We start from the raw sequence: 24548 nt of genomic DNA on the forward strand, positions 1-24548 counted from the left end.
TGTCCTATTTTCACATGAGTTTCTGATTGTGCCAGGGTCTCCCTCACCCCTTTTGGGGAGGGATATACTGAGCAAGGTCCCTGCCTCTGTTTTCATGAATATGGAGCCTTCCCTTTCTCTCTCTTTAATTGAACAAAATGTAAATCCTAGAGTATGGGCTGATGGAAAATCTGTGGGTCGAGCACAAAATGCTATTCCTGTAGCCGTCAAGCTCAAAGATCCACACTTATTTCACATAAGAAGCAGTATCTACTGAAACCTGAGGTTAAGGAAGGGTTAAAACCCATCACTGAGAATTTAAAGCAGCAGGGGCTATTAATTCCCTGTAACAGTCCATGCAACACTCCTATTTTGGGTATAAAGAAATCAAATGGTAAATGGAGACTAGTTCAAGATTTACAAATAATAAATAAGGCTGTAGTTACTTTACTGGAGAAGGCAATGGCAACCCACTCCAGTACTCTTGCCTGGAAAATCCCATGGGTGGAGGAGCCTGGTAGGCTGAAGTCCATGGGGTCGCTAAGAGTCTGACACGACTGAGCAAATTCACTTTCACTTTTCACTTGCATGCATTGGAGAAGGAAATGGCAACCCACTCCACTGTTCTTGCCTGGGGAAACCCAGGGATGGGGGAGCCTGGTGGGCTGCTGTCTATGGGGTCGCACAGAGTTGGACACGACTGAAACGACTTAGCAGCAGCAGCAGCAGCAGTTCCTTTATACCCCATGGTGCCTAATCCTTATACTCTATTGTCTGAAATTCCTGAAAGAGCCAAATATTTCTCAGTAAATTTATTTGAAAGATGCCTTCTATTCAGTGCCTTTGGCGGAGGAAAGTCAATTTCTATTTGCCTTTGAGGACCCTACGCAGCCAGCTTCTTGGTTAACCTGGACAGTTTTGCCCCAGGGATTTTATGACAGTCCTTACTTATTTGGACAAAATTTGTCATGGGATCTACAAAACTTTAATCACCACTTCTGAAGTGGTGATGTTACAATATGTAGATGATATTTTGCTCTGTGCTGAGACAGAGGAAGCTTGTTCACGCGCCTCAGAAGATTTCTTAAACTTTCTGGCAGGCTGCAGTTACAAGGCTTCGAGAGAAAAGGCTCAGCTTTGTCAACAATCTGTTAGATATCTGCGCCTAATCATATCAGAAGGGACTAAGGCTATAGGCCCCGAGAGAATTAAACCTATACTAAATCATCCCCTACCTATGAGTAAAAGGCAATTGAAAGGATTTGGGGGAATCACGGGCTACTGTCACATTTGGATTCCAGGTTATGGGGAACTTGCCCGGCCTTTATATAAACTTATAGCTGAAACTCAGCAGGCCCAAACCAACAAACTGGTTTGGTCTTCAGATATTCAAAAGGCTTTTAAGGTTCTTCAGACTGCTGTCCTGCAAGCTCCAGCTCTGAGCTTGCCCACAGGGTCAGAATTTAATTTGTCACTGAAAGAAAGGGTATGGCCTTAGGAGTTTTGACACAATCCTGAGGGCCTCACCAGCAACCTATTGCTTATCTAAGCAGAGAATTAGATGTAATATCATGCGGTGGCCCCACTGTCTAAGAGTAATTGGGGCAATGGCTTTATTAACACCTGAAGCTTTAAAATAATTAATGGATGATACCTCACTGTACTGACTTCTCATGATGTGAGTGGCATCTTAAATTCTAAGGTTAATATTTAGATGACAGACAGTAGGCTTCTTAAATATCAGTCATTATTGCTAAAAGGACCAGTAACTAAGCTTAAAGTTTGTGGAAATTTAAATCCTGCCATTTTCCTTCCTGAGAAGGAAAATGAAACACCTGATCATGATCGTTCCCAATTTCTAACTTTAAACTATGTAGCTCAGGAAGATCTAATGGATACCCCATTAGACAACCCTGACATGGAAATATTTACAGATGGCAGTTCTTTTGTTTGGGATGGAAAGTGCAAAGCAGGTTACCCCGTGGTGACTGCTGAACAGGTTTGGAAGCAAAATCTCTCCCCCAGGGAACCAGTGCTCAGTTAGCAGAGCTTGTGGCTCTGACCTGAGGTCTAGAGTTAAGTAAAGGGGAGTGAGGAAATATCTACACTGATTCTAAGTATGCTTATTTTGACTACATGCTCATGCTGCAATATGGAAAGAAAGACAGTTTAAAACAGCAACAGGAGAACCTAGTAAACATTTCAGAGAGATCGAGAGACTTTTAACTGCTATATATTGTCCCAAAGAAGTAGCTGTTATGCATTGCAAAGGGCACAACAGGGATGGGTGTAAAGTAGACGAAGGTAATCAGCTGGGTGACTGTCAAGCCAGAAAAGCGGCACTTTACAAAACCCCTTCACTGCAGAGGCCTTTATCTAGACAGGTCCTGTGGAACAGGAAAAACCACAATATACTGAGGAAAAATTAGAAAGATATGAGAAAAGAGGAGCAAAGATTACTGATAAAAGATGGTTACAGTCGGAAGATGGATGATTAATAATTCCTGAAAATGCTCAGTGGAAAATTCTTACGGGTTTACACCAGAGTTTTCATTTAGGTGCAGAGAGTACTTACCAGATGGCTTCTCATTTGTTTGACGGTAAAAATGTAATGAAAACTTAAAAGAATATTATCAAAAAGTCTGAGGTTTGTCAGAAAAATAACCCACAGACTGGAAAGCTAGCAAAATATGGATTACAACGAAGTGGAAAATATCCTGGAGATGACTGGGAAATTGATTTTACTCATATGCCAAAAGCTAATGGATATTCTTACTTACAAGTTTGGGTGGATACTTTTACTGGATGGATTGAGGTCTTTCCTGTAGTAGTGAACAAGCTAAGGAGGTTATAAAGATTTTAATCCATGAAATTATCCATAGGTTTGGGCTGCCATAGAGCCTTCAGAGTGACAATGGCTCCACATTTAAAGCTGCTGTAACTCAGGGGTTATCTAAAGCTCTAGGAATGGAATATCACTTACACTGTTCCTGGAGACCCCAATCCTGAGGAAAGGTTGAAAAGGCTAATGACATTATCAAAAGACATCTGCACAAATTAGCTCAAGAGACGCAGGACAATTGGATTAAAGTTCTACCCACAGCTTTAATGAGGGCTCAAACTGCCCCCCAAAAGGAGGGACTGTCCCCCTTTGAATGTATTTATGGAAGGCCTTTCTTACATACAGACATTGTTATAGACCCTGAAGCCTTGGAATTAACTAGTTATGTAACTCAGCTCTCAGCTTTTCAACCAGCATTAACAGAACTCTGGGGGAGGACTCCTGACCCAGAGTCTGAGTCAAGCAAGCCTCTATTTGAGCTAGGAACAGAGGTCCTGATAAAAACATTGGGATCTGGGGACCAATCCCTCAAGCCCCTCTGGGAAAGCCCTTACCAGGTTATTCTTTCTTCTCCCACAGCTGTCAAAGTGCCAGGAATTGATTCGTGGGTGCATCACACTCGAGTTAAGAACTGACCAGAACTAAGTGGTGTCATTTTATGTCTTTACTTTCTATGCTCTGACTTTGTACTTTTCCGATGGGCCTGATAATCTATGTGAGCCTACTTCTGCTGACTCCAAAAATCCTGAGTCTGCCATTTGATCTTCAAGACAATGCCTTCCTGTCCTGGGCTCACTCCTACGCTGCATTCCACAATTGATCTAACTGCTGGGTCTGCGAGTGCTCCCCTCTTCATCAGTGGAAGGCTTCCCAAGGTGGACATCTCCACTTCAAGGAAAATACTTTCTCCAAGTCTGCAAATACCTTCAACAACAATCTCATGAGATGCCTCTTCTTAAACTGATGATATCTAACAACCCTAAGATAGACTGGTGCAACACTTTGTACTTTAACTATGGACATAACGTGACTTTTAATTTTGATTATACATTGTCTCAGTTTAATGACTATTTCATTACACATAAGGTAAATGGGTCTAGATTTAATTTTTTTTTTTTTACCTGATGTTTATCAAATATGGGATGGGGTTATATGGTTAACTCCTGAAAAAGGACGTCTAATACCTACTGCCCCTATATGCTGGGAACAAATAGAGCCACCCCCAGAACTTAGTCAACAACTTAATTATAATGATTGGAAACACTTGGGATTTCTGCCTCAGGAAATATACAGTGTAAGCATTCCCGTGTTTCCCCAACCCAATTCAGGTCCTCCCTTTGTCTGGCCAGGCACTGATTGGAACTGGATATCTCAGTCATGCTGACTTGCTCCAAATGGGACCTATTGGATATGTGGCTCTTACCTATGGACATGGCTTCCCCCTGGTTGGATAGGGAGATGCACCCTAGGTCTAGCTTTTACTCATGGCTTTATATTTTCAGAGCTTCACACACACACAAAAAAAAGCCTGCTAATTTACCACACCTTAAAACTCAGTGGGCAAGTTCTGTATTTCACTGGTATGATTATTTGGCTACAGTATTTGTTCCCTCTCTGGGAACTACAGATGTTATGCTACAAGTGGATGGTTTGACTAATTTTACTCAACAGGCATTACAAGATTCTCAAAAAGCTATTTCAGCTCTTAATGCTGAACAAGCACAAATTAGAAAGGTGGTCTTACAAAACAGATTGGCTTTAGATATTCTGATAGCTGCACAAAGAGGAACTTGTGCCATTATTCATACCCAATGCTGTACATATATACCTGATATGAGCACTAATGTTACTCATTTTACTAAACTTATGAACAAGATGATTGAGGCTATGGATACTCCTGAAGCCTCAATTGCCTCACTTTGGGAGATGGCAACTAGTCCCCCATGGTGGAAAACCATCTTAATTACAATAATTCTGATTGTTCTGTTTTTGCTGTTTGCTCCCTGAATCCATAACTTTGCGACTGGATTTGTTTCTAGTCTCATGAAGGCTTTTAAGTTACAAATGGTTGTCCAAGCTCCTACGAGTGCCATAGCCTCCTCCAACTATTACTTGGGTAATAGATCAGAGACCCTCAATATGAGGGTTAGGAGAATATGTTGGCTTAACAATTTAGGGACCATGCCCCTCAACAGCAGGAAGTAGTTATGGAATGAAATTGATGCCCCTTTCCCTTGGCAACATAATTCTAAAAGAAAAGAGGGGAATGAGAGAGTCATTTCCTAGGCAGGTTGATAAGAAGTCCAGGGGTCCCGAAGGAGAGAGGGGTCTGGAATTCTCAAGGAGGAAGAAAGTACAAAGTTTGTTTGTTTGTTTGTTTGTTTTTCCCTCTACATTCCTTAGGATTATATAACAATAATGTATCCTGCTTGAGGACAGTCTTGGGGAAAAAACCTTCAGGCTAATCCTGTTATCTTAAAATGTGAAGTATGGGAGTAGGTCTAGTGAGGTCTTCACAAGCTCCAGACATTATTTTGATTCATTGTAATAACTAATTGGAGAGTATTTAACTCCATTACTAACACTAGCAAGGGGGTACTCTTTCTGCCCCCTTCTGATGTCTATGTCAGAAGCTTTTTGAATCCCTTTTAGACTTTAATAAAACTCTATTGCACAAAAGCTCTGAGCAATCAAGCCTCGTCTCTGGCCCCGGATGGAATTCTTCTCCTCCAGAGGCCAAGAAATCAGTGTCTTTTCATGGTTCAGCAACAACCTTTCAGAAGGAAATAGCCACTCAAGTTCAAGAAGTCAAGAGAGTCCCATTTTTTATAAACACAAGGAGGAAATACCCAAGACATATTAATCAAACTAAACACACACACACACACACACATAACAAATATTAAAACCAGCAAGGGAAAAACAACAAATAACATACAAGTTGATCACCATAGGGATAAGAAAAAGCTGGTCTTTCAACAGAAACTTTTCAGGCCAGAAAGGAATGTCAGGATATATTTAAAGTGATGAAAGGGAAAAACCTACAACCAAGGTTACTTTACCCAAAAAGGATCTCATTCAGATTTGAAGGAAAAATCGAAAGCTTTACAGAGAAGCAAAAGCTGATAGAATCAGCACCACCAAACCAGCTCTTCAATAAATGCTAAAGAATTTTTTTTAGGCAGGAAACACAGAAAAGGTTTATAAAAACAAACCCCAAACAATAAATAAATGGTAATGGAATTATAGTTATCAATAATTACCCTAAACATAAATGGGTTAAATGATTCAACCAAAAGACAAAGAGTGGACAGTTCAGTTCAGTCACCCAGTCATGTCTGACTCTGTGTGACCCCATGGACTGCAGCATGCCGGGCCTCCCTGTCCATCACCAACTCAACTCAACTCATGAATTTACATAAACTCATGTCCATTGAGTCGGTGATGTCATCCAACTATCTCATCCTCTGTTGTCCCCTTCTCCTCCCGCCTTCAATCTTTCCCAGCATCAGGTTCTTTTCCAATGAGTCAGTTCTCCACATCAGGTGGCCAAAGTATTGGAGTTTCAGCTTCAACATCAGTCCTTCCAATGAACATTCAGGGCTGATTTCATTTAGGATGGACTGGTTGGATCTTTTTGTGGTCCAAGGGACTCTCAAGAGTCTTCTCCAACACCACAGTTCAAAAGCAATTCTTTGGTGCTCAGTTTTCTTTATAGTCCAACTCTCACATCCATACATGACCACTGGAAAAACCATAGCCTTGACTAGACGGACCTTTGTTGGCAAAGCAATGTCTCTACTTTTTAATATGCTGTCTAGGTTGGTCATAACTTTCCTTCCAAGGAGTAAGCGTCTTTTAATTTCATGGCTGCAGTCACCATCTGCAGTGATTGTGGAGACCCAAAATATAAAATCTGTCACTGTCTCCACTGTTTACCCATCTATTTGCCATGAAGTGATGGGAACAGATGCCATGTTCTTAGTTTTCTGAATGTTGAGCTTTAAACCAAATTTTCACTGTCCTCTTTCGTTTTCACCATGAGCCTCTTTAGTTCTTCTTTGCTTTCTGCCATAAGGGTGGTGTCATCTGCATATCTGAGGTTATTGATATTTCTCCCAGCAATCTTGATTCTAGCTCATGCTTCATCCAGCCCAACGTTTCTCATGATGTACCCTGCATATAAATTAAATAAGTAGGGTGACAATATACAGCCTTGATGTACTCCTTTCCCTATTTAGAATCAGTCTGTCATTCCATGTCCAGTTCTAACTGTTTCTTCCTGACCTGCATACAGATTTCTCAAGAGGCAGGTTAGGTGATCTGGTAGCCCCATCTCTTTAAAGATTTCCCAGTTTGTGGTGTTTCACACAGTCAAAGGCTTTGATATTTGACATAGTCAATTAAGCAGAAATAGATGTGTTTCTGGGACTCTCTTGCTTTTTTGATAATCCAACGGATGTTGGCAATTTGATCTCTGATTTCTCTGCCTTTTCTAAAAGCAGCTTGAACATCTGGAAGTTCATGGTTCATGTACTGTTGAAGTTTGACTTGGAGAATTTTGAGCATTACTTTACTAATGTGTGAGAAAGAATGGACAAATTGATTTAAAAAAAAAAAAAAAACACAAGACCCTTATAAATGCTGTGTACAAGAGATCTACCTCAAACCTAGGGCCACATACAGACTGAAAGTGAGGGTCTGGAAAAAGATATTTCATGCAAATAGAGACCAAAAGAAAGTGGGAGTAGCAATAATCATACCAGATAAAACAGGCTTTCAGATAAAGACCATTAAAAGAGACAAAGAAAGATCTACATAGTGATCAAGGGATCAATCCTAGAAGACATAACAGTTATAAATGTATATGCACCTAACACAGGAGCACCTCAATACATAAGGCAAATGCTAACAACTATTTTTAAAATGTATTTATTTTTAATTGAAGGATAATTTCTTTACAGTATTGCTTTGGTTTCTAACAAACATCAGCATAAATCATTCATAGGTTTATCCATGACCCCTCCCACTTGAATATCTCTTCCATCTCTCTCCCCATCCCACCCCTGTTGGTTGTCACTGAACCCCAGTTTTGGTTTCCAGAGTCATAAAGCAAAATTCAATTGAGTATTTTACATATTGTAATGTATGCTTTCATGTTACTCACTCAATACCTTCAACCCTTTCCTTTCTCCCCCCAGTCATGTCCATAAGTCCATTCTTGATGTCTATGTCTCCACTGCTGCTCTGCAGATAGGTTCATCAGTACCATCTTTCTGGATTCCATATATATGTGTTACTATACAATATTTGTTTTTCTTTTTCTGACTTACTTCACTCTGTATAATAGGCTCTAGGTTCATCCACCTCGTTAGGTCTGACCCAAAATGTGTTTCTTTTTCTGGTTGAGTAATATTCTATTGTATCTTTGTACCACAGCTTCTATATCTATTCATCTACTGATGAACATCGAGGTTGGTTCCATGTTCTAGCTACTGTGAATAGAGCTGCAATGACATTGGGATACATTTGTCATTTTCAGTTTTGGTTTCCTCAGGGTATATGCCTAGTATGGGAACTGTTGTGTCATAAGGTGGTTTTATTCCTAATTTTTAAAGGAATCTCCATAATGTTCTGCAAAGTGGCTATATCAATTTACAATTCCACCAACAGTGTAAGAGGGTTCCCTTTTATCCACACCCTCTCCAGCATTTATTGTTTGTAAATTTTTTTATAGATAGTTATTCTGAGCAGCATCAGGTTATATCTCATTGTAGTTTTGATTCACATTTTTCTAATAAACCGATGTTGAGAATCTTTTCATGTGTTTACTAACTGTCTATATGTCTTTGGAGAAATGTCTGCTTAGGTCTATTGCCCACTTATTGATTGGGTTCTCTGTTTTTCTGGTATTGATTTGTATGAGCTGCTTTTATATTTTGAAATTAAATCTTTGTCAGTTGTTTCATTTGCTATTATTTTCTCACATCCTGAGGGTTGTCTTTTCACCTTGTTTAGAGAATAGCTAATCCCTATCCTCCTATAACTCTTTCAAAAACTTGCAGAGGAAGGAACACTTCCAAATTCATTCTACGAGGTCAATGTCACCCTAATACCAAAACCAGGAAAAAAACACAAAAAAGAAAATTACAGGTCAATATCACTGATGGACATAGATGCAAAAATCTTAAACAAAAATCTAACAAACAGAATTCAACAACACTTTAAAAAGATCATATGCCATGATTAAGTCAGGTTTATCCTAGGGATGCAAGGAATCTTCAATACATACAAATAAGTCAATGTGATACACCATATTAACAAGTGATAGATAAAAAGCATATGATAATCTCAATTGAAGAAGAAAAAGATTTTTACAACATTCAACACCCATTTATGATAACAACTCTTCAAAAATGGACACAGAAAGAAACTACCTAAACATAATAAAGGCCATATATGATAAACCCACAGCAAATGTTATTCTCAGTAGTGAAAAACGGAAAGCATTCCATCTAAGATCAGGAACAAGACAAGGGTACTCACTCTCACTAATATTATTCAACATAATTTTGGAAGTCCTAGCCATGACAATCAGAGAAGAAAAAGAAATAAAGGGAATCCAGATCAGAAATGAAGAATCAAAAGTCTCACTGCTTGTAGACAATATGATACTATGCTTAGAAAACCCAAAAGATACTCTCAGAAAATTACTAGAGTTAATCAGTGAATTTAGCAAAGTAGCAGTATACAAAATCAATACACAGAAATAACTTGCATTACTATAGACTAACAATGAAATGCCAGAAAGAGAAATTAAGAAATCAATCCCTTTTACCATTGCAACAAAAAGAATAAAATACCTAGGAATAAACCTACCTAAGGAGACAAAAGAGCTATATACAGACAACTATAAGACACTGATAATAGAAATCAAATACAATATAAACAGACAAAGAGATATTCCATGTTCCTGTGTTGGAAAAATCAATATTATGAATATGACTACACTACCAAATGAAATCAACAGATTTAGTGCAACCCCTATGGAATTACCAATGGTATTTTTCACAGAACTAGAAAAAGAAATTTCACAATTCATATAGAAACACTGCTGCTGCTGCAAAGTTGCTTCAGTCGTGTCCGACTCTGTGCGACCCCATAGAGGGCAGCCTACCAGGATCCCCCGTCCCTGGGATTCTCCAGGCAAGAACACTGGAGTAGGTTGCCATTTCCGTCTCCAATGGATGAAAGTGAAAAGTGAAAGTGAAGCCGCTCAGTCGTGTCCGACTCTTAGCGACCACATGGACTGCAGCCCACCAGGTTCCTCCATCCATGGGATTTTCCAGGCAAGAGTACTGGAGTGGGGTGCCATTGCCTTCTCCGTATAGAAACACAAAACACCCCAAATAGCCAAAGTAATCTTGAGAAAGGAGAATGGAGCTGGAGGAAAGAACCTTCCTGACTTCAGGCTATATAAGAAAGTTACAGTCATCGAGACAGTATGGTACTGGAACAAAAACAGAAATATAGACCAGTGGAACAAGGTAGTAAGTCCAGAGACAAACCCACACACAGGTATATAACTTATTTATGACAAAGGAGGCAAAAATATACAATGGCACAAAGATAGTCTCTTCAATTAGTTCTGCTGGGGAAACTGGACAGGTAACAACTATTAGGGGAAAAGTGACAGTAACACAATAATAGTGGGGGACGTTAATACTGCATGGCACTAATGGACAGATCATCCAAACAGAAAATCACCAAGGAAATACAAGCTTCAAATGATACATTAGACCATTTGGACCTAGTTGATATCTACAGGGCATTGCACCCCAAAACAATGGATTTCACCATTTTCTCAAGTGCACATGGAACATTCTCCAGGATATATCACATTCTGGACCACAAATCAAGCCTAGGTAAATTGAAAAAAAAATATTGAAAGCATTTCAAGCATCTGTTCTGATCACAATGCTATAAGATTAGATATCAACTACAGGAAAGAAATTATAAAAAACACAAACACATGCAGGCTAAACAACAGGCTTCTGAATAACCAACAGATCACTGAAGAAATCAAAACAGAAATTAAAATATGCCTAAAAACAAATGATAATGAAAACACGACAACCCAAAACCTCTGGGATTCGTTAAAAGCAGTGCTAAGATGTAAGTTCATAGCAATATAAGCCTACCTGAAGAAATAAGAGAAACATCAAATAAACTAATCTTACACTTAAAGCAACTAGAAAAAGACCCCCCCCCAAAAAAAAACCTCCAGAATTCATAGAAGGAAATAAATCATTTTAAAAAAAATAGCAGAAATAAATGAAAAAGCAATAGAGGAGACTATAGCAAAGATCAATAAAACTAAAAGTAGGTTCTTTGAGAAGATAAATAGACAAATCATTAGACAGACTCGTCAAGAAAAAAGGGAGAAGACTCAAATTAATAAAGTTATAAATGGAAATGGAGGAATTACAACAAACAACATAGAAATACAAATGATCATAAGAGACTACTATGATCAACTATATGCCGATAAAATGGCCAACTTGGAAGAAAAGGACACATTCATAGAAAGGTATAACCTTCCATAAGTGGACCAGGAAGAAATAGAATATATGAAGAGACCAATCACAAACATGGAAATCAAAACTATAAAAAAGATCTTCTAACAAACAAAAGCTCAGGCCCAGATGGCTTCACTGGTGAATTCTACCAAAAATTTAAAGAACTAACACGTTTCCTGCTGAAACATGTTTTCCTTCCAGAAAATTGCAGAGGAAGGAAAACTCCTGAACTATGAGGCCACCATCACTCTGATACCAAAACCAGACAACGATATTACAAAAAAGACAGTTATAGGCCAATATCACTGATGTACATAGATGCAAAAATCCTCAACAAAATTCTAGCAAACAGGGTCCAGCAACATATTAAAAAGAGGATACATCATGATCGAGTGGGCTTTACTCCAGGGATTCAAGGATTCTTCAGTAAACACAAATCAATGTGATACACCATATAACAAATTGAAAGATAAAAACCATATGCTTTTTCCAATAGACACAGAGGAAGCCTTTGACCAAATTAAACACCCATTTATGACAAAAACTCTCCAGAAAATAGGCACAGAAGGACCACATCTCAACAGATTAAAAGTCATATTTGACAACCCCCCCCAAAACAACAACAACAACAACAACAACAACAACAACAAAAACACATTATTTTCAATGGCAAAAGCTTGAAAGCATTTCCTCTAAAATCAGGAACAAGACAAGGGTGCCCACTTTCACCACTACTATTCAGCATAGCTTTGGAAGTCCTTGCCAGAGCAAACACAGATAAAAAAGAAATAAAAGGAAACCAGATTGGAAACGAAGAAATAAGACACTCACTATTTGTAGATGACATGATCCTCTACATAGAAAAAAGAGGCCACCAGAAAATTACCAGAGCTAATCAATGAATATAGTAAAGTCACCGAATATAAAATTAATACATAGAAACCCATTGCATTTCTATTTATTAACAATGGAAAATCAGAAAGAGATTATTATGGAAAATATTCCATTCACCATGGCAATGAAAAGAATAAAATACTTATGAATAAATTTACCTAAGGAAACAAAAGACCTGTTGATAGAAAACCATAAAACATTGATGAAAGAAATCAAAGACAATGGAAATATATGGGGAAATATACCATGTTTGTGGATTGGAAGAATAAATACAGTGAAAATGAGTATGCTATGTAAAGCAATCTATAGAGTCAGTGCAATCCCTATCAAACTATCAATGGTATTTTTCGCAGAACTGGAACAAATAATTTCACAATTTGTATGGAAATACAAAAGACCCTGCATAGCCAGAACAATCTTTTGAAAGATGAATGGAAGTGGAGAAATCAATCTTCCTGACTTCAGAATATACTACAAAGCTACAGTCATCAGGAGAGTATGGTACTAGCACAAAGACAAAAATATAGAATAAATGGAATAAAATAGAAAGTCCAGAGATAAATCCACGAACCTATGGATACATTATCTTTTTTTTTTGGATACCTTATTTTTGACAAAGGAAGCAAAAATATACAATGGAGAAAAGACCATCATCAAGTGGTGCTGGGAAAATTGGTTAAATATATGTAAAAGAATGAAATTAGAACACTTTCTGATACCACAAAGAAAAATAAACTCAAAATGGATTAAATACCTAAATATAAGACCAGAAACTATAAATATCTTAGAGGAAAATATAGGCAGAATACTCTCTGACATAAATCACAGCAAGATCCTCTATGACCCAACTCCCAGAGAAATGGAAATTTATAAAAAAAAAAAAAGTAAAAAATGGGACCTAATTAAACTTAAAAGCTTTTGCACAATGAAGGAAACTATATGCATGGTGAAAAGACTGCCCTCAGAATGGGAGAAAATAATAGCAAATGAATCAACTGACAAAGAATTAATCTCTAAAATATACAAGCAGCTCATGAAGCTCAATATGAGAAAAACAAACAATTCAATCAAAAAGTGGGAAAAAGACCTAAACAGACATTTCTCAAAAGGAGACATACAGATGGCTAATAAACACATGAAACAATACTCAACATCACTCATTATTAGAGAAATGCACATAAAAACCACAATGAGTATCATCTCATGCCAGTCAGAATGGCCCCCATCAAAACAAATTAAGTTAAAAAAAAGTCTACAAAAAATAAATGCTGGAGATGGTGTGGAGAAAAGGGAACCCACTTATGCTGTTGGTGGGAATGCAAACTGGTACAGCCAATATGGAGAACAATGTGGAGATTCCTTAAAAAACTGAAACTAGAACTGCCATATGAACCAGCAATCCCACTGAGGAAACCAGAATTGAAAGAGACACATGTGCCTCAATGTTCATTACAGCACTATTTACAATTGCTAAGACATGGAAGCAACTTAGATATCCATAGGCAGATGAATGGATAAGGAATCTGGTACATATACACAATAGAATATTAATATAAAAAGTAATGCATTTGAGTCAGTTCTAATGAGGTGGATGAAGCTGATGCTTATTATACAGACTGAAGTAAGACAGAAAGAGAAAGACAAATACTATATATTAACACACACACACACACACACACACACATATATATGTATATATAAAATTTAGAAAGACAGTACCAATGATCCTACATGCAGGATAGGAAAGGAGACACAGATGAAAAGTACAGACTTTTGGATTCAGTGGGAGAAGTTGAGGGTGGGATGATTTGAGACAATAGCATTGAAACATTTACATTACCTTATGTAAAACAGATGGCCAGTACAAGTTCAATGCATGAAGCAGGGCACACAAAGCTGGTATTCTAGGGCAACCCAGAGGGACAGGGTGGGGAGGGAGCTGGGAAGAAGGTTCAGGATAGGGGGGACATATGTATAACTATGGCTGATTCATGTTGATGTATGGCAAAAACCATCGAAATATTATAAAATAATTTTCCTCCAATTAAAATAAATAAATAATTTTTATTTTATTTTTTTATTTTTTAAAATTTTCCATTTCATTGTTTTATTGTTTTAAATGTAGTTAATTTTCCTCTTTTGAGACAGAACTTGACATAGAATTTTTCCTAACGTGCAAGAAATTAATGGTAACTATTGGGTTATTATTACAGACATTATGCTTTAAAACATTATCTCAAATGATGACATTCATGAGGTTCATTTCCTCCTACTCTATATCTTTTTTTTTTTTCAGCTCTCAAACTGAAATTTTCTTAAAAAAAGAATGTACAATGGGTTAAAGATCGTCTCTTCAATAGGTGGTGCTGGGAAAACTGGACAGCTACATGGAAAAGAATGAAATTAGAATACTTCCTAACACCATACACAAAGATAAACTCAAAATGGATTAAAGACCTAAACGTAAGACCAGAAACTATAAATCTCTTGGAGGAAAACATAGGCAGAATATTGTATGTCATAAACCACAAGAAGATCCTCTATGACCCACCTCCTAGAGTAATAGAAATAAAAACAAAAGTAAACATGTGTGACCTAATTAAACTTAAAAGCTTTTTCACAGTAAAGTAAACTATAAACAAGGTGAAAAGGCAGCCCTCAGAATGGTAGAAAATAATAGCAAATAAAACAACTGACAAAAGATTAATTTCCAAAATATACAAGTAGTTCATACTACTCAATACCAGAAACCCAAACTGCTTAGTCAAATAGTGGGCAAAAGACCTAAACAGACATTCCTCCAAAGAAGACATACAGATAGCTAATAAACACATGAAAAGATGCTCAACTTCACTCATTATTAGAGAAATGCAAATCAAAACTACAGTGAGATATCACCTCACACCGGTCAGAATGGCTATCATCAAAAAAATCTACAAACAATAAATGTTGGAGACGGTTGGATTAAAGGACAACCCTCTTGCATTGTTGGTGAGAATAAAACTGATACATTGTGGAGAACAATATTGAGATTCCTTTATAAACTAGGAATAAAACTACCATATAACCCTAAAAATACACTACTGGGCATATATCCTGAGAAAACCATAATTGAAAAAAAGACATGTACCCCAATGCTCATTGCAGGACTATTTACAATAACTAGGACATGGAAGAAACCTAGATGTCCATTGACAGATGAACAGATGAAGAAGCTGTGGTACATATATATGATGGAATATTACTCAGCCATAAAGAGAATGCATTTGAGTCAGTGCTAATGAGGTTGATGAACCTCAAGCCTATTATACAGAGTGAAGCAAGTCAGAAAAACAAATATCATATATTAAAACATATATATGGAATCTGGAAAGATGGTACTGATAAACCTATTTGCAGGGCAGCAATGGAGATACAGACATAGAGAACGGACTTATGGACACAGGGAGGCATACGAAGGAGAGGGTGGGATGAATAGAGAGAGTAGCATGGAAACATATACACTACCGTATATGAAATAGATAGCCAGTGGGAATTTGCTTTATGACCTAGGGAACTCAAACCAGGGCTCTGTGCCAACCTAGAGGAGCGGGATGGGGTGGGAGACGTGAGGGAATCTCAAGAGGGAGGGAATATATATATATATATATATATATATATATATATATCTATGGCTGATCCATGTTGATGTATGGCAGAAACCAAAACAATATTGTAATTCTCCTTCAATTAAAAATAAATAATTTAAGAAAAAACTGGGGCTTAACTGTATATTTAATGGAAATTGTTGTATCTATATTTCTTGCTTTGTATGACTGTAAGCTTGGAGGAGACGAAGGGCTGCATTGAATACTAGAGATCCAGATAAACAAGAGCCTTATGGCTCTCTGCTGAGAATATCTACCAGAGACAAGTAGATATCTGGAACTCCTTGAAATGAAGTCCAGTCTTTGGAGGGCAATAAATCAGGCATTTCTTCAGCTGCCTCTTCCAAAGAACTTGTGGAATATCAGCAACAGAAAAAAAAAAAAATTATACCCAGGTTGCCTATCAAGGTTGGGTTCCAGAGGGCTTTTCCTACTTACTAAATGTATTATTTTGGCAAACTTTCTATTCATGTAAATGGTACCTCCATCTATCCAGTAATCCAAAAAAGAAATCTGAGAGTCATTAGTGTCCCCTCACTCATCAACGTACTTCCTTTTCTCCATATTTACTCCTAACATTCTAGTCAGGCTCTCATTTTGCCTGCATCACTACAGTAGCCTTCCTTAAGTGGTTTTTCCCTTTCTACTCTTGTACCTCAATGCTTCCACCACTAACTACTACACTCAATATGCCTAGCTATGCTGGATATCTGTCAGTTATTAGAACAAGGCAAGCTTATATCTATCTCAGAGCTTTTGTTTTCTAACCAAGAACACTCTTTACTTAAGCATAGCTAGCTCCTCATATTGATTATGCTAGTCAACATATGAGCCTTGTTTAGATCCAAATAGGAACAAACTTAAAAAAAATACTTATTAGACAATTGTGGAAATTTGATATTAAGGAAATTTTCTGTGTGATAGTAATGTCATGCTTATCTTTAAACATCTTTGCCTTTTAAAGATATATTCTAAAGTATTTATGATGCAGATAATATGATGTCTGGAATTTTACAGTGGGAAGTAGGTAGGGGTGAAAAAAACAAATTTGGCCATATACTAAAACAATTGTTGATGTTAGGAGTCCAGTAAACTATTAACATCTACTTTTGCATGTTGAAAATTCAAATACTTAAACAATATACATATTCAATAGAATCAGCCTTCATCCGAGGTAGAGGAGAAGCAAATGAAACATCAACAAATAAGAATGTTATAGAAATATTGGGACAATGCAGTCTAAAAATTAGTCACCTATTAACAGCCTTGCTGCTAAGTCGCTTCAGTCGTGTCCAACTCTGTGTGACCCCAGAGACGGCAGCCCACCAGGCTCCCCCGTCCCTGGGATTCTCCAGGCAAGAACACTGGAGTGGCTTTCCATTTCCTTCTCCAATGCATGAAAGTGAAAAGTGAAAGTGCAGTTGCTCAGGTTGTCTACTTGAAAGTTATACAGTCGTGTCCGACTCATAGCGACCCCATGGACTGCAGTCTACCAGGCTCCTCCGTCCATGGGATTTTCCAGGCAAGAGTACTGGAGTGGGGTGCCATTGCCTTCTCCGATTAACAGCCTTAGGGCACATTAACTAAGGCTAGGCTCTCCTATATAAACTGTAATACAGCATATGTTTACAAGAAAAGAGGGTCCCTTCCTTGTCCAGAGTGTCCAAGTCTTACTTCTGAGTTGGAGATGATTAGGGATGAGGAGTCTTCAAGAAGAGGATACAAACTGATGACTGAAAAGCTACTTCTGGCCCACAGGCAGGTTTCTTTGAATCTATGGTATTATAAAATTCATTTAATTAGAAGACAAAATTGAAATCTAGGATGTTACACATAAAAAAAAAAAACTTAAATTTTTAATTTGGGAGATTTGGTAATACTTAGAGTTGAGTGACAGTTCTTCAAATGGGACCATTTGCTGACTCCCTTAGCCTCAACTCTCAGCCCCCAAGGTCTGCTTTACTTATTCTTGCTTACGGACACCTTTTTTTCCAATGAGAACAAAGGTATGTTGTAGGTTAGTGGATGGTGCTGAGCTCAAAAAGTCTGCTTTAATTTCACTGTGCTTTTCAATACTCAGTAAAACTTGTGGGGATGGTCACAAGGGAGGGAATCTTATCTGCCTTTATCTTTGCATAAATGTTAAGACTTCCCAATTAGAAAGACCTACAGGGGCTCAATGGGGACTTTAACTATTCAGAAGACACCAGGTTTATGTTTTCTTAGGCTGGTTTCATGACAGCTACTGTAGAGTAGAAACAAGACATAGGGGTAAAAGCCATGAATGGAACCTGTGCCCATAAGTATAAATAGATCAAACTTTGTTTCAGGACTTTCTTCTCTTCCTTTCTCTCAGAGATTTGGTGTGTGTGTGGCAGGGGGTAGTTAAGGTGGAGGTGGGCAGACCTGTATGGATTCTGCGGTGGGCTTTCAGGTGAGAGCTTTTGGTGTACACTTTGCTGCATCCTGCAAAGTCACATTGGTGAATCCGTCTTCTCTTCAAATCAAGGGACTCTTCTTGCATTTGTGTCGTTGCTGCTGGTCTGAGCAAAGAAAGAGAGATAGGGCCAAATAATGATTTTAAAGTGGAGGCTAATAAGTGAATTTATGTATAACGGGATCCCCTCTTACATGAATTTAATTTATTCAAATTTAATATCAGCCCTGCCTCCCAGAAGGAATAATTGAAATAGTGCAAGCAATTCCCTCAACTAGGCCATTATGCTGAGTAAATGTAGGTCCCAGAAGGTGGTAATATTTCTTTGGGTGGTTTCTGTTCCCAAGCTGTGTGAGCATTTCATTCTAATAAGCCTCATTCCTAGGTTTAAATAAATGTATTTTTCATCCAACATGGTTGCTAAAAAGCAAACCAGTGATAAGGTTGCTTTAAACTTACATAAATAAACAGAATGCAATTGTACTTCATAGGAAATTTGTACATTTTTCAAGGGTAAAAATCAATGATATACAATTAGAACATTACTGTGTCATAACATCCATGTCCATGCACATGTGTGCATACAAGCACACCTTCACTGAAAAGGCAGTTTATCTATATTTTGTTGTCCTCAAATTCTTACTACTGTGTCTGAGAATTTGTTCCACTCCTACCACAGACACACACATATATACAGAAAACAACCTGAAATAGAGATAAAAGTACTTACTCTTGCTGTAGTCCTTGAATACCCTGTAAGGATCCACTCTCAATTGCATTCTCCTCATTGTCACTTGGGATCTCCAGTGGAGATATAGAGGTGGGTTCAACTTTAACTAAAAGCAAATAAAAAGAGCATTGTGGGCTACAAATATATGAGTCTAATCATTTTCAGGATTCCCAGTTTGGCCAATATTAGAAGTAGCAGCAAGATAGAGAAATAAAGAAAAGCAAAAATGAAAGAAGTATATTTGTATCAAAGGAAGAGAAAAAACATTTAAAATTTTAGCAAAGCAGGATACAGAAATTCCTTTAAGGGAAGTGTAGAAAGGAGCTTTCTGGAGCATTTTCACTAGAATGAGCGTCTCTAAGACAGTGAGATGGTGGGTTTCTCTAGGATATGGTCTGAGTATGATTCAACTCTATCTCCAGCTCCCAAGACAGGGTCTCCTGAAAAGTCAGGTTCAATGTGTGTTTGTTTAATCAAACTCTAAATAGTTCTTTAGCTGTCCTCAGATCAATGTTTAGGTTCATGTCAGAGGTGAGAACATCTCCTTTGGCTTTTGTGTTCCTAAATGAAAATGAGTCATTGAGATGAGACACATAATGGGTGTTGAGTAGGTGCTTGATACATATTACCATCCTTCCCTTTCACCTATGTTGGCAGAAGCCCTCAAGTATTTATTGTCAAACATTGGTGTCTCTGATCCCTAACAAAACTTAGTCAGGTGGTTAGCCATCTTTCAGATCTAGTGAAATGTTCAAAATTTCTATACAGAAGAAACTTAAGGATGGCAACAAAGTTGAGTGTGGGGAGTACTTGTTTAGTGCAGTCATCTCCATACATTGTATATAATTCACTAAAACATTGTAAGTATGCACCTGTGTCTGTGTCTCTGAATGTGTATGTGTGTTTATGATCTAAATATACCTATATCCTAAACTTATGTGTAGATTATGGAAAATAAATAAAATAACATGTAAAGGGTAAGAAAATACAAATAAAAATTTGATGCTTTCTTTTTATGCTCCAAATATTTTCTGCAACACCCCTTTTTGCTCCCAACCAAAGTGTAAGCATAGCATTTTAGAGATGACAGTGCTAATGGTCTTAGCTTGAAACGACAACACTTTTAAAATGCATTCTGTTTATTTAAAATGGTTCTGATGGTTATTATGGGGCAATTCAAAACTCATCAAAACTATCCAAACTGGCTTGATATCATCATATTCTCACACACACAAAAAATTTATTTTACCATTTTTATTTGGCTCTCTCTCTACATGAGAATTGATAACTATATTTTCCCCCCTTAAGAGATATCAGACACAAGATTGTTACAAACACTTATCATTACCACAATTAACCACTAGTCGATAATAGCATTTTTATTCAAAAGAACATGACAGAGTCTCAGCAATTTGATGCTTGGTATGTTCTTCATTATCATACATTTAGTGATGGAGTGATAATAAGGTATTGAATCTCAAAGGTAGAAAACTCTGAGAAAGTTGTTTTTTTTTTTCTTTTTTACATTGAGCTGAAATCTGGTTCCTAGTCATTTCTACCCACACATCTCCCATTTGATCTTATTAATTAATGCTAAACATTTATCAGCTCCTCTCTGACATGAGTTTGAGTCCTCTCACCATCTTAATCTTTCTCCTCTGACTATAATCCAATTTCTCAAAATCTTTCCTAGAGCTGAACATCCAAAACTTATTGTAATTCTATAGATGTGGTGAAGCTAAATATCTTGAATCACTTCAAAAGGCTATATAATTTTCTTCCATCGTGTCCCATTACAAATTAGATATTCCTCTAGGAAGGGAACTGGGTGGCTGGCGGATAGTGGTGAAAGGGAGATAAACATACCTTTCTGAATTCTAAACTTACTTTTAAAATTAGGTAAAAGGTAACATTATAGCATATGAACTCTCTCCTGGACAAAATTTCAAGTTTGTTCATCAGATGATTTGTTATAACTTCTATCTACCACTTTGCTTTCTGGAGATGCACAAAGAAACATAAGATAGTCTTGCCCTCCAGCAATTTACAATTTAGTTGGGAAGAATGCCCATATACTTGTGATACAGGCATGTAAAAAAATAATAGGAAGGATGATAGGTGCAAAATGAGGTGGAACACAGGAGAGATGGCAAAATTTCAAAGAAGACTATTTTACCTGGAGAGAAGAGAAAAGCTAAAGTGTTGGGAGAGGCAAGGAGGTAAGGCTGGCTATGTATATAAGGCAAGAAACTTGCTCAACTTTTCTACCAAAGCATTCCCAATGGCGTAAGAGACTAAACATATCCTCTACCTAAGGGTGGTTGTCTTAGTAAGCTTAAAAGTGTTTTTGAAGTTCCTGTCTTATCTTAAAATATTATTCAAATATTATATTTTTCTTTTTAATAAAATATTTTAAATTACTTACTGTCAAAATATAGTTATATAGTATTTCACTCAAAGATATACATACCACAGTTTGAGAAACATGGACTAAAAAGAGTCATTGTACATTTGTAAGCATCAAAGAAACATGATGAAAACAGTATTTATGAAAAATTGCTCTTAAAGCTATATACAAGAGTAATTGGAAAATAAATAGGAGATACAATATTCAAAAAGGGAATAGATTGAGGTAGGTAAGTCTCAGCAAAGGGGCACATTGATGCTCACCTGATCCAACATTTTTGCCATCTCCTCCAATGAGTGGGACTGTAATGGCTGCAGGGTTCCCATCTGCAGGCAAAGTAGTATACACCATGGGCAGCGACTGCACCACCACTGGGATGGCCTTCAGGCTACCCATCTTATTTGGCAGATTGACTGAGGGGATTGTGTGAATCACATGTAAGATCTGATGGCCACCAGTGCCCTGAGATGAGGCCAGGATAGAGCCTGGAGTCAGAACAGTACGGATGCTTGCTGAACTGCCTGTGTCTGATGTTGAAGTGGACACTACAAGAGTCTGGGAATCAGGCTGTGGCTTGGGAGAACGTATTGGAGATTGCAGCATACTGGCAGGCTGGAGAGGAGCCTTTGGTTTGTGAAAGGAGAGGTCAACTGGTTCCACCTGGGGCAAGTTGAAATCATTAGCCAGAAGTTCTTCTGGGGGCTCAATCTTGATGTCATTTAACAATGCTGGGTTCTTCATGGAGTTGGCATCCAGGAGTGGTGGAGATGTCATATTACCTCTGTCTGCTTTCTTAAGGGAATCTCTAATTTGAACAGGGCCAGTGACCTAAAATAAATACATAAACAAATGAGAGGTACAAAGTGTTAGTACCCTGAAGAAGAGACATGTAAGCAATGAAAGAAAGAAATCTCTATTATCTTGTTATGGGCAGAATATATAGGGAATTGAGAAAAATGAAGCAAAAGAAAAAAGAGGAAAAAGTAAAAGAAGAGGAAAGAGGAGGGAAACTTTATTGAGTACCAGCACCAGGCACTGTTTAAGGCAGTTATATTATTTCATTTAATCTTTACAGTAATTCTGCAAGATTAATCAGAATCAACACATCTGAGTATCTACTATAAGTAGTGTTTTAAGCCCAGTGAGGGCATAAATGAATAAGGTATAGCCATGAAGTACATACTAACATTCCAACTATAATGATAGAATAATATGAATAACTTAAAAGTCATACCATAATAAGTGATGCAGCCCACATACAAGCAAGGCATTTTAGAAAAAGAAAAGGGAATGACTCATTCTGTCTAGAAGATTAGGGAAGGTTTCAAAGAGGAAGTGATATTTTAGATAGGTCTTAGAGAATTAATAGAAGTTCTGTTGGCAGAGAAATGCTAAAAAAAGATTTATGTCTACAGAGATATAACAATAAATAATATGCTTAGGGAATAATGATGCAGTACAGTCAATTGTATCATATACAGAATCTAACTGTGCAACTGTTAAATTTGAAAATAATAATTAAGGGACTTCCCTGGCAGTCCAGTGATTAAGACTTCATGCTTCCAATGTAGGGTGCGTGGGTTCAATCCCTGGTCAGGGAACTGAGACCCTGCATGCCATGTGGCATGGCTTAAAAAAAATACTAATTAAATGATCACTTTATGCGTGGCTGTGTGCTAACTCACTTTAGTTGTGTCCAAGTCTTTCTGACTCTATGGACTGTAGCCCACTAATCTCCTCTGTCCATGGGGATTCTCCAGGCAAGAATTTGGAATGGGTTGCCATGCCCTCCTCCAGGGGATCTTCCTGACTCAGTGATCAAATCCACGACTCTCATGTCTCCTGCATTTGCTGGTGGGTTCTTTACCACTAGTGCCACCTGGGAAGCTCCATTGCTTTACAAGCAATATATAAAACAACATTAAACTTCAAACTAATTGCAATTTTTCTAAGAGTTCCATGAATTCAAAGGTCAAAGATATGCTTAATTAAAAAATGGGTAGAAGACTTGAAGAGACATTTTTTCAAAGAAAACATACAGATGTCCAATAGTCACATGAAAAGATGTTCAACATTTTTAATTGTTAGAGAAATGCAAATAAAAACAAGTTATCACCTCACATCTGTCAGAATGGATAACATAAAAAAGTCTACAAATAAAAAATGTTGGAGAGGATGTGGATAAAAGGGAAAACTTTTACACTGTTGATGGGAACATAAATTGGTACAGCCACCATGGAAAACAGTATGGAGATTCCTCAAAAAATTAACAATAGAATTATCATATGATCTAGCAATTCCACTCCTGGGTATATATCTAGAAAAAGCAATAAAAAGAAAACACTGACTTGAAGAGATATGTGTGCCCCAATGTTCAGAGCAGCACTATTTATAGTAGCAAAAATATGGAAGTCACCCAAGTGTCCACCAATAGACAAATAGATAAAGAAGATGTGGTACACACACACACACACACACAATGGAAGAGTATTCAGTCATAAAGAATGAAATTCTGTCATTTGCAGCAACTTGGAGGGTCCTAGAGTGAAATAAGTGCAAAAGGATACTGTATGAGGGAGACTTTCAAGATGGTGGACAAATAAGATGGGGAGATTGCCTTCACCTCCTCCAAATACCTCAAAAAGTCATCTGCATGTGGAACAACTCCTACAGAACACCTGCTGAAAGCTGGCAGAAGAACCCAGACTTAAAAGGCAAGCCAATCTCCAAGGAATGAAGTAGGGCAAAAGATAAAAAGAAGAGACAAAGGATTTCGGGATGGGGATCTGTGCCTTTGGGAGGGAGTCATGAAGGAGCAAAGTTTCTGCACACCTGGAAACACCTTTATGGGTAGGATCAGGGGGAACTTTACAACCTCAGAGAGGAACATAGCAACAGGTGCTCAGAAGGCAAAATGAAAAAAATTCACCACGGAGATAGTTGCTGAACAGCATTTCCCAGTCAAGAAGCTGCTCACACACCCACACCTGCAGAGAGTGAGGGCTAGGTGCTGAGGCTCAGGCTTCTGGGATT

At 37.7% G+C, this 24548-nt stretch overlaps 1 protein-coding gene across 3 annotated transcripts in view; it reads right to left on the bottom strand.

Annotated features, from left to right (window-relative positions):
* KLF8 (Kruppel like factor 8) overlaps positions 1-24548 on the bottom strand; it is a 334415-nt gene that overhangs the window by 64793 nt on the left and 245074 nt on the right. For 2 of the 3 annotated variants that reach the window (XM_006068471.3, XM_006068470.3), the window contains 3 exons: positions 21779-22343; positions 19109-19214; positions 18348-18484 (listed from right to left, as the gene is read on the bottom strand). In XM_006068471.3, coding sequence (XP_006068533.1) covers positions 18348-18484; positions 19109-19214; positions 21779-22343 — 808 coding nt within the window. Of the gene's footprint in view, positions 1-17403; positions 17716-18347; positions 18485-19108; positions 19215-21778; positions 22344-24548 lie in introns of those variants that run through there. The other variant, XM_006068472.3, reaches the window with a different exon arrangement.

This window comes from Bubalus bubalis, chromosome X (genome assembly GCF_019923935.1).
Source record: "Bubalus bubalis isolate 160015118507 breed Murrah chromosome X, NDDB_SH_1, whole genome shotgun sequence".
NCBI classification, from domain to species: Eukaryota; Metazoa; Chordata; class Mammalia; order Artiodactyla; family Bovidae; genus Bubalus; species Bubalus bubalis.